The sequence below is a fragment of the Rhinatrema bivittatum genome, chromosome 12, assembly GCF_901001135.1.
Source record: "Rhinatrema bivittatum chromosome 12, aRhiBiv1.1, whole genome shotgun sequence".
NCBI classification, from domain to species: Eukaryota; Metazoa; Chordata; class Amphibia; order Gymnophiona; family Rhinatrematidae; genus Rhinatrema; species Rhinatrema bivittatum.
The window spans coordinates 87271403-87288881 of record NC_042626.1 but is presented as its reverse complement, the minus strand read 5'-3'; the positions used below and the strand labels follow the sequence as shown (position 1 = coordinate 87288881).

The window sequence follows — 17479 nt, the reverse complement described above, 5'->3', positions numbered from 1 at the left end:
TCATTAGCAACTTCCTCCACATCAGACCTATTACTCACCATAAAGCTTCAGGGCAGGGACACTTTCCTTCAAGCATGTCACAGACTGCCACGCGGATGGCTTCATGTCGAATGCACTCATTATAATTCTTACTATCCCCTGAATGACGTTCCTGTATATAGAAAGTGTTTATTATGTGACCACAAAATGAGTACCAAGCCATATGAAAGAGAGAGACCTAAAAACATAGCTCAAAGTAACAGCCACTAAATGTTAACATTAGTATTACAAAGGTTGCTGGATAGAAATATGCTCATCCACCCAGGATGGATGAGAACGAACAAGACAACAGGAAACTGCCTGGGTCAATTTTCTATAACTTGCACATGCATTACATCCTTAACTGTGGACCAGAATAAGTAGGCAAACAATATGGGCCAATTGGACTTTATCTGCCATCATCTACTACAAATTTCTATGTATAATATCACTACTCGATCAAGGAAGCAAAGCTCCAAGGATAGTGGGAACAGGTCTGACACCAGCATGCAGAGCAAGGAATGCAGCATTATAGTGAACATTTCATCATCATCTAATGCAGTCTTAGCTACTATTTTAGTGCAAAAGCTTTAATTTTATGTTCTCCAATATGTATACATGATGGAGTGTGTCAGTGTAAGGGTGAAAATGTGAGATTAGGAGTGACTGAGCTTGGAGAGGGGAATTTTACATTGAAAGACTTGATTCAGAGGCATGTCAGCCTTACCTGCTCAAAGCCAGGTTCATTGTGATATGGATTCTCTGTCATCAACGACTGGATAGAGATGAGGACCGAAGAAATACTCTGAGCTGGACTCCAAGCAGGTCCAGTCCATGTGCTGGAAAACAGATTACAAATTAGGTCATGAGTGAAGTGTGCATCCTCCTCCTCCAGTCTCTTCCCAGTCACTGGCACTGACTGGGCCCTCCATGATACATAGAGAGAACAGGTTACCGGTGGTAATCAGATGTCTAAAAGTCTGCGTCCTCTTCCACAGTATATGCACATTTAACTTCACTGAGAGGAGACCCTCTGCAGGACATGTTTAGGTTGAGGGAGGAAAAGGATCCACACAGATTGCTTTTTCAAATCTCTGCTCATATTTTTCCAGCAAATTTTTACCTTTAGAAAGAATAGGTGCAAGCAAGCTTGCATAATTTGTTTGCATGGCAAGTTTCAGAGTAAAGAACACATGCAAAACCAGTTCCCTGTACGTTCCTGGATCAGTCCAGGCCGTGGGGCTGAGCCTCCTTTCCAGCAGGTGGAGACAGACTAAAACTGAAAGGGTGTCCTACATGAGGACAGAGCCTATCCTGTAACCCTTCAGTATTTGTCTGTCTCCAGCAGGTGCATCAGCTCACCCTTCGGTCTCTTGATTTCGGCTAGTTAGCCGGTTATCCTTATTTCTTTGGATAAAGCAAGTACTACTTCTTAGTTTGTTCAATTGGCTCTTTCTTTTTTTTATTTAAAACAAAAAAAAAAAAGTAAATATAGTCTTTTTTTTCTGTGCAGGAGACCGTACCGTCTCCTGGCTCTTGCTGGACTCAGGGGGGGCTTCGCCCCTTGTGCGGCGCATAGCCTGAGTCTGTGAGTGCTTCCAGGTGTGGGGACCGAGGCTGGTGGTCCAGTTCTCGTCTCCCCCTCCTCTGGCTGCCAAGGGGGCTTAAAAGCCCCAGTGCTGTGCTCAATAAAAAAAAAAAAAAAAGTGTTTCAAGGTTTAAAAGTTATTTAACTTATACAGCACTTACAAAATATTTTTTATATTTTTATTCTTTTGGTTTTCAGGGGGCTTGAACCGGCAGCCAGACAGGCAGGAGTCAAGCAAGTTTCTCCCCTGCTTCACTCCTGCCGGTGGGCTGCCAATCATTTCTATTTTTAGCTTTTTTTCTTCTCAGAGCGGCTTCTGTCATGCCGTGACAGGCAGCCAGCCTTGCCTGTGGGCTGCCCTCGTCGTGATTTTCATGAGGGACTTTGCTCTGCCTGCCTGCCGGGTGGGGAAGGCCCCCTCCTCGGCAGGGCAGGCAAATTTAGTCCGGGGATCACATCCCCAGCGCAAAGCCCGGGAACAGCGGTCATCTTGGGTTATTCAGCAGCTCCCATTTCGGAGCTGCCTGGGGCAGGGGGCCCGAATTTTTTCGATTTAAGCCCCGAGGCCTCCCAGGACTTTGTCCCTGACAGCCCCCCCCCGGGACATCCAGGGCTCGTTTTTCGACTGATTTTTTTCCTCCTCTTGCTAGCCTGCAGGAGGAGAGGGAAGACTCCACCTTGACCCCCCCCCTCCCCCGGTAAAAATTCCATGCCATTGACTGCCTGGCTGCGGAGCCTCTGGGGTCTCTCCGGGTGCGGGTAGTCCCGGGTGGTCCCCCCCCCTTCCCAGTGGATCCGGTCTGTCCGGATCCTGACTCTTTCTGATTCAGCAGCTACCCTCCCCCCTCTGGAGGGGGATGATCCCAGGGTCCTCCGTATGTTCCAAAGGGAAGAGTTGGAGCCCCTCATCCCCTTTGTATTCCAGGAATTGGGGTTGGAGGGGGCCCCCCGCGGATACCCTTATGGCCTCCTTGCCAAAAAATATGGACCCGGTCCTGGCAGGACTCAGGCAAGCGCTTTTACGTTTCATCCCATGCACAAGATATTGCTCCTGCGGGAATGGGAGGCTCCTGAAGCGGGACGCCGAGTGGGGCGTGCTATGGACAAGCTCTACACCCTCCCGGAGGAATGTTTGGACATGTTGAAAAATCCCTCCATGGACTCCTACGTCTCTGTGGTCACCAAGTACACCACCATCGCTGTGGAGGGGGCGACGGCCCTGAAGGACGGACAGGACCGCAAGCTCGAGGCGCATATGAAACGCATTTTTGAAGTCCTGGCTCTGGGGGTCCGTGCGACTACCTGCAGCAGTCTCATGCTGCGTGCAGGTCTTAGGTGGACTCAACAGTTACTCGGCACCCAGGACCTCCCGTTTGCAGAGGCGGAGCAGGCCGAACATCTGGAAGCCATCATCGCCTATGGGGCTGATGCGCTCTACGACCTCCTCCGCGTTCAGGCGAAGGCAATGGCCTCGGCAGTGTCCGCTAGGAGACTCCCCTGGCTGCGCAATTGGTCGGCTGACCCGTCCTCCAAAGCATGGCTGGGCTCGCTGCCCTTCAAAGGTAAGTTGCTGTTTGGAGAGGACCTTGAGAAGCTTATGGATTCCTTGGGGGAAAATAAGGTCCATAAGCTCCCGGAGGATCGTCCGAAGCAGTCACACTCCTTTACACCCTCCCGTCCTCGTTTTTGGGGACAGAGACTGTATACTCACGCGGACAGGGTGGCTCCTCGAGGTGTTATTCTTCCCGGTCCCAGTCTTGGTTGCAGCCCTTTCGTGGGCGTCGGCCCTTTCGCCTGCACGCTCCACCCCTAAGCCTGCCACTCAATGAAGTTCAGTCGGCCCATTCCTCTGTTCCGTTTCTGGGCGGCCGCCTCTCCCTTTTTTTCAAGGAATGGGTCAAAATCACGACGGACCAGTGGGTCCTCGACATTGTACGAGAGGGGTACGCTTTCGAACTTGTTCGCGACCTACCGGATCTCTTTCTATTCTCTCCTTGCGGGCATTCCAAACGGGAAGCAGTAGAGCAAACCCTTGCCAGACTCCTGTGTCTGGGCGCAGTTGTCCCGGTAAAGGAGCTCAGCACAGGCCAGTATTCCATTTACTTCGTGGTGCCCAAGAAGGACGGGGCTTTTCAACCGATCCTGGACCTCAAACGGGTCAACCGAGCTCTCAAGATCCCACGTTTTCGCATGGAAACCCTTCAGTCATCGAGGCGGTTCGCCCTGAAGAGTTCCTCGCCTCGCTCAATTTGACAGAGGCATACTTCCATATCCCGATTCACTGCGATTACCAGAAGTATCTTCATTTCCACATCCTCAACCGGGATTTCCAGTTTCGGGCCCTTCCTTTCAGCCTTGCGACCACACCACAAAGTCAGCATGGCTTTACCCAGGGCAAGTCTTGCCTCACAAATCTGCTTCACTTTTTTGAAGGAGTTAATAAACATGTGGATAAAGGTGAACCGGTAGATATAGTATACTTGGATTTTCAGAAGGCGTTTGACAAAGTTCCTCATGAGAGGCTTCTAGGAAAAGTAAAAAGTCATGGGATAGGTGGCGATGTCCTTTCATGGATTGCAAACTGGCTAAAAGACAGGAAACAGAGAGTAGGATTGAATGGGCAATTTTCTCAGTGGAAGGGAGTGGACAGTGGAGTGCCTCAGGGATCTGTATTGGGACCCTTACTGTTCAATATATTTATAAATGATCTGGAAAGAAATACGACGAGTGAGATAATCAAATTTGCAGATGACACAAAATTGTTCAGAGTAGTTAAATCACAAGCAGATTGTGATAAATTGCAGGAAGACCTTGTGAGACTGGAAAATTGGGCATCCAAATGGCAGATGAAATTTAATGTGGATAAGTGCAAGGTGATGCATATAGGGAAAAATAACCCATGCTATAATTACACAATGTTGGGTTCCATATTAGGTGCTACAACCCAAGAAAGAGATCTAGGTGTCATAGTGGATAACACATTGAAATCGTCGGTGCAGTGTGCTGCGGCAGTCAAAAAAGCAAACAGAATGTTGGGAATTATTAGAAAGAGAATGGTGAATAAAACGGAAAATGTCATAATGCCTCTGTATCGCTCCATGGTGAGACCGCACCTTGAATACTGTGTACAATTCTGGTCGCCGCATCTCAAAAAAGATATAATTGTGATGGAGAAGGTACAGAGAAGGGCTACCAAAATAAGGGGAATGGAACAACTCCCCTATGAGGAAAGACTAAAGAGGTTAGGACTTTTCAGCTTGGAGAAGAGACGACTGAGGGGGGATATGATAGAGGTGTTTAAAATCATGAGAGGTCTAGAACGGGTAGATGTGAATCGGTTATTTACTCTTTCGGATAGTAGAAAGACTAGGGGGCACTCCATGAAGTTAGCATGGGGCACATTTAAAACTAATCGGAGAAAGTTCTTTTTTACACAACGCACAATTAAACTCTGGAATTTGTTGCCAGAGAATGTGGTTCGTGCAGTTAGTATAGCTGTGTTTAAAAAAGGATTGGATATGTTCTTGGAGGAGAAGTCCATTACCTGCTATTAAGTTCACTTAGAGAATAGCCACTGCCATTAGCAATGGTAACATGGAATAGACTTAGTTTTTGGGTACTTGCCAGGTTCTTATGGCCTGGATTGGCCACTGTTGGAAACAGGATGCTGGGCTTGATGGTCCCTTGGTCTGACCCAGTATGGCATTTTCTTATGTTCTTCACCAAGATCATGGTGGTGGTGGTGGCAGCCCTTCGTCGGGAAGGCATTCTGGTTCACCCCTATCTGGAGGACTGGCTTGTGCGGGCCAAGTTGGAGGCTCTCTGCAAACAGGCGGTGAATTGGGTATTAGCCCTCCTCGCGTCTTGGGTGGATAGTGAATTTTTCCAAGAACAACCTTCAGGCCTCACAGGAGTTAGAGTTCCTGGGAGCCGGCTTCGACACTCGAGTGGGCAAGGTCTTCTTGTACGGGCCCTCAGGTTGATCGGCCAGATTCGGAATCTGCTCTTGTTGCTGTTGCCAATGGCCTGGGACTAATTTACAGGTCCTCAGGTCTATGGCTTCCACCATCGATCTAGTTCCCTGGGCTTTTGCTCATATGCGACCATTACAGAAAGCTTTGCTATCCCGTTGGCAGCCGGTGTCTGAACAGTTCCACATAGTCCTCCCCCTCTCGGTCTCTACTGTCGCAGACTTGAAGTGGTAGCTTTCGCTCCCCTATCTTCTCCGGGGCATGCCCCTTCAGTCTCCACAGTGGACGATAGTAACCATGGACGCCAGTCTCTCGGGCTGGGGTGCGGTCTGCCTGTCCCGGTCCACTCAAAGAGTCTGGTCGCTGATTCAGACTCGCTGGCACATCAATCGGTTGGAGGCCTGGGCAATGCTTCTGGCTCTGCAGGAGTTCCTGCCCCTGATACACGGCAAGGCGGTGAGTGCTGTCCGACAACTCCACCACCGTGTCTTACACCAACCAGGGGGGCACCTGCAGTCGCCTGGTGGCCCTGGAAGCCAGCCGTCTCTTCGCCTGGGCAGAACGACACCTGGATTTCCTGGTGGCCTCCCACATTGCTGGCAAGGAGAATGTTCAACCTGATTTTCTCAGTCGCTAATTCCTCGATCCAGGAGAGTGGGAACTCTCGGACGCAGCCATGGACCTGATCGTCGGCAGGTGGAGCCCCCCCACCTGGACTTAATGGCGACCATGCACAATGCCAAGGCCAATCGGTTCTTCAGCCGTTGGAGGGAGCACGGCTCGGAGGGAGTGGATGCTCTGGCTCTTCCCTGGCCCGCAGACATCCTTCTGTACGTGTTTCCTCTGTGGCCCCTAGTGGGAAAGATTCTCAGGAGAATAGAACTCCACAGGGGGCCAGTGGTTCTGGTAGCACCCGAGTGGCCTCGCAGGCCATGGTTCGCAGATCTTGTCAACCTGGCAATGGACAGACCTCTGTGGCTGGGCCATCTTAGTCTACTGCAGCAGGGGCCCGTATTTTTCGACCAGGCCGATCGCATTTGTCTAGTGTCCTGGCTTTTGAACGGCAGCATCTGAGACGTAAGGGCTACAAGGAAGAGGTCATCTCCATCTTGCTTCGAGACCAAAAGCAGTCAACTTCTCTAGCCTACCTGCGCGTTTGGAAAGTCTTTGAGACTGAGTCAGGTATCTCAGCTTGCTCCGCCTCGGTCTCAGTAGTTCTTTCTTTTCTATAGAAGGGTCTCTCCAAGGGCCTCTCCTTCAGTTCTCTCCGTGTGCAAGTTTCCGCTCTTGGCTCTCTTCTCGGACAGGTCGAGGGTCATCCCGTAGCGGCTCACCCGGACGTTGTTTGGTTCTTGAGGAGAGTCAAACACCTGCGTCCGCCCGCTCGCAATACTTGTCCTCCTTGGAGTCTCAATCTGGTCCTCCGGGCCCTCTGTTCTGCTCCATTCGAACTTCTCCGTCTGGCTACGGTAAATGACCTCACGCGCAAGGCGGTTTTTCTTGTTTCTATCGCCTCTGCATGGTGGGTCTCTGAGATTCAAGCGTTGTCCTGTCGGGAACCTTTTCTACGCTTCTCCGACTCAGGTGTTTCCCTTAAGACGGTGCCCTCCTTCTTGCGGAAGGTTGTGTCCACCTTCCATGTCAACCAGTCGATAGAGCTTCCAGCGTTTTCTCCGGACGAGATTGCGGGTACCGCTGGAGGCAACCTTCGTAAACTGGATGTCAAACACATTCTACTCCGGTATCTTCAGGTTACTAATGACTTTCGGGTCTCGGACGATCTTTTTGTCCTCTGGAGTGGTCCCAATCGGGGCAAGCCAGCTTCTAAGACCACTATTGCATGTTGGTTGAAAGAAGCCATTTCCTCGGCTTATCTCTGCCAAGGACGGGCTATTCCGGAAGGTTTAAAGGCTCATTCACTACGTTCTCAGGCTACTTCCTGGGCGGAGAGCCAATCTGTTTCTCTGCAAGAGATTTGCAGGGCCGCCACCTGGTCATCCCTGCATACCTTTGCTCGGTACTACCGTCTGGATGTGCAAGCGCTGGTGTTTGGTTCTTTTGGGCGGCAAGTGCTTCAAGCGGGAGTGTCTCGGGATAGGGAAGCTTTGGTACATCCCACGGTCTGGACTGATCCGGGTATGTACAGGGAAAGGAAAATTAGTTCTTACCTGTTAATTTTCGTTCCTGTAGTACCATGGATCAGTTCAGTCGCCCTTCCCTGTCTTTCTTTTCTGTCCTCTCGAAGCTTGTTCTTACAGATTCACAGATTTTGATACTTAATTCTTTGCAAGAATACTGAGCAATTACACTGGAAGCCTTGGTTCTCCAAGTACCAAGTATATGCACGAGCGTATAGTCTTACCATATTCTCACATTGTTCTACAGTTGCTCCATTGAGCTTTCTAGTTACTTGCTTGATCCTATTCTGGTTTTGTTGTTTTCTGCTTTGACAATGGTTATACTGAAGGGTTACAGGATAGGCTCTGTCCTCATGTAGGACACCCTTTCAGTTTTAGTCTGTCTCCACCTGCTCGAAAGGAGGCTCAACCCCACGTTCTGGACTGATCCGTGGTACTACAGGAACGAAAATTAACAGGTAAGAACTAATTTTCCTCTCTCTCTTTATCCCAATGAGGACAGTTTGGAATGTCCCCACTACACCCTAGCTATTCCAAAAGGACTTAAAGAGCAAAATATTCCCCAGTACACAATAAGGTAAGACATGACATTTGTAAGCGAATGTACCTAGACTATGTTAAAAATTCTGCAAGGTATCAGTTATATGATGAGTATCAGTAGGTAGTACACAAAAGAATATTATGACTGGTTATAGTAGTTAATGCAATGTCATACTGCGGCAAATAAACCATCCAAGTATACCAGATACACAAAAGAGAAATTGCAGTATATAGGAATCCTACTGTATGAGGTACCAGTGAGGCCATACCTAGAGAAAGGGAGCCAGCCATAAAGGACCCTAGTAAGACCAAACCTGGAGCAGAGGGAACAGCTGTATCAAGTTATCACCTATTTTTCTCATGCTTCTCCAGCAAAAGAGTTCAAAAGCATGTTACAACAGAGATATGGATTTTAAAATAGAATGGAGAACAAGAGTAGTAGGGTTATAAGCAAATAAGGAAGCACTGGGAGTGTAATACAGTACAAAAGAGTTGTAGGTAATCCAGTGTAAATAAAGATAAGAATAGTGGAGCAACAGAGAGATTATTGAACCAAAAATCCTCACATTGTGTAAGGCAAGTGTTTACAATTCCAGCTATCGACTGAAGGCTGCCACAAATAGCCAGGTTTTCAGTTTCTTCCTAAAGTGAGGACTTCTGAGTTAGCCTGAGGTCTAGAGGTATGGAGTTTCAGAGAGTGCGGCTCAATTCTCTTTTTACTGGTAGTAAGCTGCATTTCTTTTGAGGCTGCTTTTGCTAGGTGGGCTAAGTGAGTGCAGTGGACTGCTGGGTACGTATAGAGCAGGTCAGTTACTGAAATAGGATGGTGCTAGACTCGAGTGCCAAGACCAGGATCTTGAATATAGCACGGTAAGGTATTGGGAGCCAGCGAAGGATTTGTAAGATTGGAGCAATGCGCTCTGACTTACGGACATTTAGCATAGATCGTACTTACATTTTGAATGAGTTGCAGGGGGGAGATCTTTTAAGTAGCTGGACATAAAAGGAAAGGACCACTTTTGTGAAGATGGAATCCTTTTCATTCCCTGACTACTCGGGAACACTGAGCCCTGATCCTGATTATGAGGAAACTGACTGAGACAGAGACCTTGTTGGTCTGGAGGGGCAACTTCCAGGAGGGAATGGATGGAATCTTCTTCTTTATCCTCTGAATCATGAAGAGACCCCCCCCCCCCCCCTTGGGGAGAGGAATCCATCACCTCATGGTGATGACTTGCAGCCAGTATTAGAAGCTTTCAGTGAGGTCTGAACAGCTGTGGGACTAGGAGCAGACCCACTATGTAGAAAAATTTCTTTCATCTTGGACAAGAGAAGTCCGGCCTCCTTGAGCCCTGACTTCAGGGCTCAAGGAGGCAAATAAATTCTTCACTAAAGCCAAAAATTGGGCTTCCACTGGATGAGGGATTCTCTGAGCCAGAAATGGATGAGAGACATCACACTTATTCAGAGCTGTGGAACCCGGCACTATAGCAGAAAACCTTGCCACATAGGCTGCCGGTTCCACAACAACTGCTTCAGCAACTCCTGATGACAAAGAGCACTGGATCCTTCTGCAACATGGTAGGAACTGCACAACCTTTAGATGTCTGAGCTAAAGTGCTCTGCTCTGACATCACTAAAGAAAAATGTAGTTCTTTCCTAGCGTGTAGCCAGATGGACTCAGGACCAATGCGTTATGTGCTCCCCTGTTAGCAGATGGAGATGGAGTCAAGTTTCAAAGCTGACGTCACCCTAGATATACCCCTGCAGTGACCTCAGCCATTCAGTGTCTCTCAGTCTCCTAGCATATGTGGATTGTCTCTCCTATCAGGAACACAGTATTCTTTAGATGAGGAAAATTTACCTTCAAATTTCTACTTTTAAATTGGAGAAGAAGATCGAGCCCTGCTCTCCTGCGGTTATATCTAAGGATCCCTCCCCCACTTAAGAATTTCTAGGTGATATCCATGATTCCTCAGAGGTTTGCCTTGGTCCGGTAGCTGGTTCCTGGCATGGACTTTGCTGCTGAAGCAGCTGAAAGGCAGTGGGTGCAGAACCCAAGCACGGCGGTGATGACCTAAGCCATCTCCCCCTGCAGCCGGAGACCAACTCTGTACTCAGCCGGTAAGCATTGAGCCCAGGAAAGTAGAGAACTCCTCCTCTTATCCAGAGTTGTGGAAGGGTTTCGATAAGTCTTTCCTCCGGTCTCCTTGCTCGGCGTGCTGTACCAACATCGTTCCAGACTCCAATAGGGTGAAGGAAGGGGGTTTGAGCGGGCCCCCCCTATGGGCTAGGCCCTGCTTCAGGCTCTGTGGGCACTCCATGTGGCATGCCGTGGTGGCACAGTCTTGCGCGTGATTTTGCTGCGGCGCCATTTTTCCCCCCATTGTCGGTACGCACAGTGCAGGCCAGCCCTTGTGCGCTTAACACGCGCACTCCTGTGCACATATCTATGCACATAACTACATGCACAACTGGTCGCTCAGATTTACGTGTGCTGAGGTGGGCCTGTGTGCACTTAAGAGGCACTATCCGGCTGATCATACAAGCTACAGGGTATTATAGCCCTGGCAACAAAGAAGCTCAAACGACACTCCCTGTGTGCTGCCTGCCACATTAGGACTGCACAGCCTGACCTGGAATCCTTCCTGGGAGGGCTGGACTCTCAGAACATTTCCAAGTCCAACCCTTCCCAGTCAGAGGATGGGTCAGCCATGACCTTATCTGGCAGTATTCCAGACCTGAGCATTTCTGGGCAGGGTGACCCCCCCTCCCCACTCGGGAGAGGGCAGTTCAACAGCACCTACCCCAGTTCCTCCTGGGCTAAATATGGACCTGGCAGCCTTCTCTTGGCTGGAATTCTTTCAAGGCCTACAAACCTTTGTTCAGGTGCAATCGGCTACTGCCCCTGCCTGGCCAGAGCCCCAGCTGGGAAGGCCTCGCCCTCCCAGCATGCCTCGCCTCACTAAGGGTATCCCTGACAGGGACCCAGACACCATGGATGACAAAGGGGATGCGGATATCCCTCCAGGCCTGGAACCATACCGGACCATGCTTCGATTTTTCCACAGAGATGAATTACAGACCCTGCGAAGGTGGCGGACCTCACGCGTCACCTAGATAGGATTTTAGACAGTGCTGGGGAGGAGCCGGCTGTCGTGGTACATGTGGGCACCAACGACATAGAAAAATGTGGGAGGGAGGTTCTGGAAGCCAAATTTAGGCTCTTAGGTAGAAAGATTAAATCCAGAACCTCCAGGGTAGCATTCTCTGAAATGCTCCCTGTTCCACGCACAGGTCACCAGAGGCAGGCAGAGCTCCGGAGTCTCAATGCGTGGATGAGACGATGGTGCAAGGAAGAGGGATTCAGTTTTGTTAGGAACTGGGGAACCTTTTGGGGAAGGGGGAGTCTCTTCCGAAGGGATGGGCTCCACCTTAACCAGGGTGGAACCAGACTGCTGGCGCTAACCTTTAAAAAGGAGATACAGCAGCTTTTAAACTAGAACAAAGGGGAAAGCCGACAGTCGCTCAGCAGCGCATGGTTCGGAGAGAGGTATCTTTAAAGGATACTAATGATGCATTAGAATTAGGGCATCCCGACAGTGAGGTTCCAATAATTAGAAAAGTAGTCCAAGTGCCTGTAACTAAAAACTCACCTGAGCTAAAAAATTTCTAACTTATCCCTATCAATTAAAAAGCAGAATGAAAATACAAACAAAAAACAAACTTTGAAATGTTTGTATGCTAATGCCAGAAGTCTAAGAAGTAAGATGGGAGAATTAGAATGTATAGCAGTGAATGATGACAGACTTAATTGGCATCTCAGAGACATGGTGGAAAGAGGATAACCAATGGGACAGTGCTATACCGGGGTACAAATTATATCGCAATGACAGAGAGGAGCACTCGGGAGGAGGTGTGGCGCTTTATGTCTGGGATGGCATAGAGTCCAACAGGATAAACATCCTGCATGAGACTAAATACAAAATTGAATCTTTATGGGTAGAAATCCCTTGTGTGTCAGGGAAGACTGCAGTGATAGGGGTATACTACCGTCCACCTGGTCAAGATGGTGAGATGGACAGTGAAATGCTAAGAGAAATTAGGGAAGCTAACCAAATTGGTAGTGCAGTAATAATGGGAGACTTCAATTACCCCAATATAGACTGGGTAAATGTATCATCTGGTCACGCTAGAGAGATAACGTTCCTGGATGGAATAAATGATAGCTTTATGGAGCAATTGGTTCAGGAACCGACGAGAGAGGGAGCAATTTTAGATCTAATTCTCAGTGGAGCACAGGACTTGGTGAGAGAGGTAACGGTGGTGGGGCCGCTTGGCAATAGTGATCATAATATTTATTTATTTAACATTTTTCTATACCGAACTTCATGACAAGCTTCATATCTGGCCGGTTTACATCAAACTTGGGGGTTAACTTAACAAAAAACCATATAACGAGAAGACCGAGGCGCAGATACAAATAACAGGGGGAATGAACTTGGAGGCTAGAGTAGCCAGGATCAAATTTGATTTAATGTGATCAAATATGATCAAATTTGATTTATTGACTGGAAAAGGAACAGTGTGCAAATCCAAGGCTCTCGTGCTAAACTTTCAAAAGGGAAACTTTGATAAAATGAGAAAAATTGTTAGAAAAAAACTGAAAGGAGCAGCTACAAAAGTAAAAAATGTCCAAGAGGCGTGGTCATTGTTAAAAAATACCATTCTAGAAGAACAGTCCAGATGTATTCCACACATTAAGAAAGTTGGAAAGAAGGCAAAACGATTACCGGCATGGTTAAAAGGGGAGGTGAAAGAAGCTATTTTAGCCAAAAGATCTTCATTCAAAAATTGGAAGAAGGATCCAACAGAAGAAAATAGGATAATGTATAAGTGTTGGCAAGTTAAATGTAAGACATTGATAAGGCAGGCTAAGAGAGAATTTGAAAAGAAGTTGGCTGTAGAGGCAAAAACTCACAGTAAAAACTTTCTTAAATATATCAGAAGCAGAAATCCTGTGAGGGAGTCAGTTGGACAGTTAGATGATCGAGGGGTTAAAGGGGCACTTAGAGAAGATAAGGCCATCGCGGAAAGATTAAATGATTTCTTTGCTTCGGTGTTTACTGAAGAGGATGTTGGGGAGGTACCCGTAATGGAGAAGGTTTTCACAGGTAATGATTCAGATGGACTGAATCAAATCACGGTGAACCTAGAAGATGTGGTAGGCCTGATTGACAAACTGAAGAGTAGTAAATCACCTGGACCGGATGGTATACACCCCAGAGTTCTGAAGGAACTAAAAAATGAAATTTCAGACCTATTAGTAAAAATTTGTAACTTATCATTAAAATTATCCATTGTACCTGAAGACTGGAGGATAGCAAATGTAACCCCAATATTTAAAAAGGGCTCCAGGGGCGATCCGGGAAACTACAGACCGGTTAGCCCGACTTCAGTGCCAGGAAAAATAGTGGAAAGTGTTCTAAACATCAAAATCACAGAATATATAGAAAGACATGGTTTAATGGAACAAAGTCAGCATGGCTTTACCCAGGGCAAGTCTTGCCTCACAAATCTGCTTCACTTTTTTGAAGGAGTTAATAAACATGTGGATAAAGGTGAACCGGTAGATATAGTATACTTGGATTTTCAGAAGGCGTTTGACAAAGTTCCTCATGAGAGGCTTCTAGGAAAAGTAAAAAGTCATGGGATAGGTGGCGATGTCCTTTCGTGGATTGCAAACTGGCTAAAAGACAGGAAACAGAGAGTAGGATTAAATGGGCAATTTTCTCAGTGGAAGGGAGTGGACAGTGGAGTGCCTCAGGGATCTGTATTGGGACCTTTACTTTTAAATATATTTATAAATGATCTGGAAAGAAATAAGACGAGTGAGAATCAAATTTGCAGATGACACAAAATTGTTCAGAGTAGTTAAATCACAAGCAGATTGTGATAAATTGCAGGAAGACCTTGTGAGACTGGAAAATTGGGCATCCAAATGGCAGATGAAATTTAATGTGGATAAGTGCAAGGTGATGCATATAGGGAAAAATAACCCATGCTATAATTACACAATGTTGGGTTCCATATTAGGTGCTATAACCCAAGAAAGAGATCTAGGTGTCATAGTGGATAACACATTGAAATCGTCGGTACAGTGTGCTACGGCAGTCAAAAAAGCAAACAGAATGTTGGGAATTATTAGAAAAGGAATGGTGAATAAAACAGAAAATGTCATAATGCCTCTGTATCGCTCCATGGTGAGACCGCACCTTGAATACTGTGTACAATTCTGGTCGCTGCATCTCAAAAAAGATATAATTGCGATGGAGAAGGTACAGAGAAGGGCTACCAAAATGATAAGGGGAATGGAACAACTCCCCTATGAGGAAAGACTAAAGAGGTTAGGACTTTTCAGCTTGGAGAAGAGACGACTGAGGGGGGATATGATAGTGTTTAAAATCATGAGAGGTCTAGAACGGGTAGATGTGAATCTGTTATTTACTCTTTCGGATAATAGAAAGACTAGGGGGCACTCCATGAAGTTAGCATGGGGCACATTTAAAACTAATCGGAGAAAGTTCTTTTTTACTCAACGCACAATTAAACTCTGGAATTTGTTGCCAGAGAATGTGGTTAGTGCAGTTAGTATAGCTGTGTTTAAAAAAGGATTGGACAAGTTCTTGGAGGAGAAGTCCATTACCTGCTATTAAGTTCACTTAGAGAATAGCCACTGCCATTAGCAATGGGAACATGGAATAGACTTAGTTTTTGGGTACTTGCCAGGTTCTTATGGCCTGGATTGGCCACTGTTGGAAACAGGATGCTGGGCTTGATGGACCCTTGGTCTGACCCAGTATGGCATTTTCTTATGTTCTTATGCTCTCCCAGACCCTGAAGACCCTGGGAGTTCCTGGCATCTATATTGGAACCAAGGAAGAATCCCATTTTGGTATCTCTAGGGAAAGCCTCTTGCTATTTCCCGATGCTGGAAGCCATCCAGGAGTTGACTGACCTGGAATGGGTCACCCCAGAAGCCATTTTTAAAAAAGGTCGGACCCTGGATGCCTTATACCCTTCTGGACCCGGTGGCCAAATAACGCCTGTGTTTCCCAAGTGGACGCTCTGGTCTGTGACTTCTCGAAGCAAACAACTATCCCAGTAAAGGGAACAGTGGCCTTGAAGGATGCTCACGATGGGCAGTTGGAATCCATCCTTAAGCAGGCCTTAGACGCAACTGCAATGACACTGGAGATCGCTTCCTGTTGTGCCCTGGTGGCTCGTTCGTGTCTGCTTCTCTCTGTCGAGAGAGAGAGGCAGATAGCTCTGGGACGCATACCAGAGAGACCATGAAGCCTGCCACAGCCTTCCTAGCAGATGCAAGCTCGGACCTAGTACGCACCTCAGCCAGAGGAGTAGCCTCAGTGGTGGCAGCCAGAAAACATCTATGGTTACAAAATTCAGTAGCAAATTGGAAAAACTAGCCTGCAAGTGGGGTGAATCTCCAGTGCCTCGGCTACCAGAAGATAAGAAAAAGAGATCGCAGCGCTCCTCTCCTATGAAGGATCTGGGCAGGGGCTCACAGCACTTCTGGCCCTACAGAAACTCGTCATTTCAGACATCTCGGCCCTCGGGAAGGTTTCAGTCCCTTCGAAACAGACAACCAAAAAGAGGAACGGGTTGGGACTCAGGTTTGACCTAAAATTTCCAATGAAGTTTGGCCAACCCATCCACGGGATGAGGAGATAGCGGGCCGACTATCCCTTTTCTTTCAGCGATGGGTCAGTAGCACGTCTGACAAATGCAAACTGAACATCATATGAGAAGGATACGCTCTGGCATTTCGCAGCATCCCTTGGGACATGTTCATGATGTCACCTTGCCACTCCAAACACAAAAAAACTGGCAGTGGAATCCACATTGATAAGGCTCCTCAGTCTGAGGGCTAAAACCCTGATACCTACACCCCAAGTAAATATGGAGCATTATTCCATCTATTTCATCGTACCCAAGAAGGAGGGGTCATTCCGACCCATTGTGGATCTCAAGAGCATCAATCGTCATCTACGTATAATTCACTTCCACATGGAACCTCTTTGCTCCATCATAATGGCCGTACAACCGGGAGAGTTCTGAGGCCTATCTTCATATCTCAATCCGTGAAGACCACCAGTGTTTCCTACACTTTGCAGTATTGGGCCACCATTACCAGTTCCAGGCGCTGCCCTTCGGCCTGGTAACCGCCCCCAGAACATTCTCCAAAATTATGGTCATGGCAGCAGCACTGAGGAAAGAAGGGATCCTGGTGCACCCTTACTTAGACAAATGGCTGATCCGGGTGAAGTCGTTGGAAGAGAGCCTCCAAGTGACCAGCAGGGTCGTGAATATGGAGAAGGAGCAGTCTCAGCCCCTCCCAGTCATTGGAGTACCTGGGAGTCCGGTTCGACACCAAGTAGGACAAGGACTTCTTCCTTCCCTCGAGGATAAGGAAGCTGATGTGCCAAGTGCATTGGTTGATGAACTAGATGTACCCCGGGTGTGGAGCTACCTCAAGGTCCTCGGCCTCATGGTGTCAATCCTAGAAGTAATACCGTGGGCAAGGGTACACATGCGCCCACTCCAACGCTCCCTGCTGTCACGCTGGAACCCATCGCCTCAAGACTACTCGATCTGCCTCCGCCTACTGATGAAAGTATGTTCTCGGCTCCAGTGGTGGCTACAGGAAGCTCACCTAAGCAAGGGTGTAAGCCTATCCCTACTGAATTGGATTGCCCTCACGACAGATGCGATCCTCCAAGGGTGGGCAGCTCACTGTTAGGAACAGACAACCCAGGGGCGATGGACTGAGGACGAGGCGCGCTGGAACATAAAATCGCCTGGAAGCACAGGCAGTCAGATTAGTATGCCTGCAGTTCAGCCACAGGCTCCAGGGACAAGCAATCCATGTGATGTTGGACAATGCAACAACGGTAGCCTACATCAACCGCCAGGGAGACACCAAAAGCCACCAGGTGTCTCTGGAAATAGACCCTCTTATGGAATGAATGGAATTAAACCTAAAAGGGATCTCGGCCGCCCACAACGTGGGAAAAAACAACGTCAGAGCAGTCTCTCAGCAGGAAGAGTCTGGATCCAGGGGAATGGGCATTGTCGACCAGAGCCTTCCAGCTCCGCTGGGGGCCTCCCATCCATCGACCTACTGGCCACATCTCACAATGCAA

At 47.9% G+C, this 17479-nt stretch overlaps 1 protein-coding gene across 2 annotated transcripts in view; it reads right to left on the bottom strand.

Annotated features, from left to right (window-relative positions):
* The window catches only part of UBE2Z (ubiquitin conjugating enzyme E2 Z), a 70312-nt gene that overhangs the window by 3278 nt on the left and 49555 nt on the right, over nucleotides 1–17479 (bottom strand). For both annotated transcript variants that reach the window (XM_029574008.1, XM_029574007.1), the window contains exons 4-5: nucleotides 746–857; nucleotides 39–151 (exon numbers count right to left, since the gene is read on the bottom strand). In XM_029574008.1, coding sequence (XP_029429868.1) covers nucleotides 39–151; nucleotides 746–857 — 225 coding nt within the window. The remainder of the gene's footprint in view (nucleotides 1–38; nucleotides 152–745; nucleotides 858–17479) is intronic.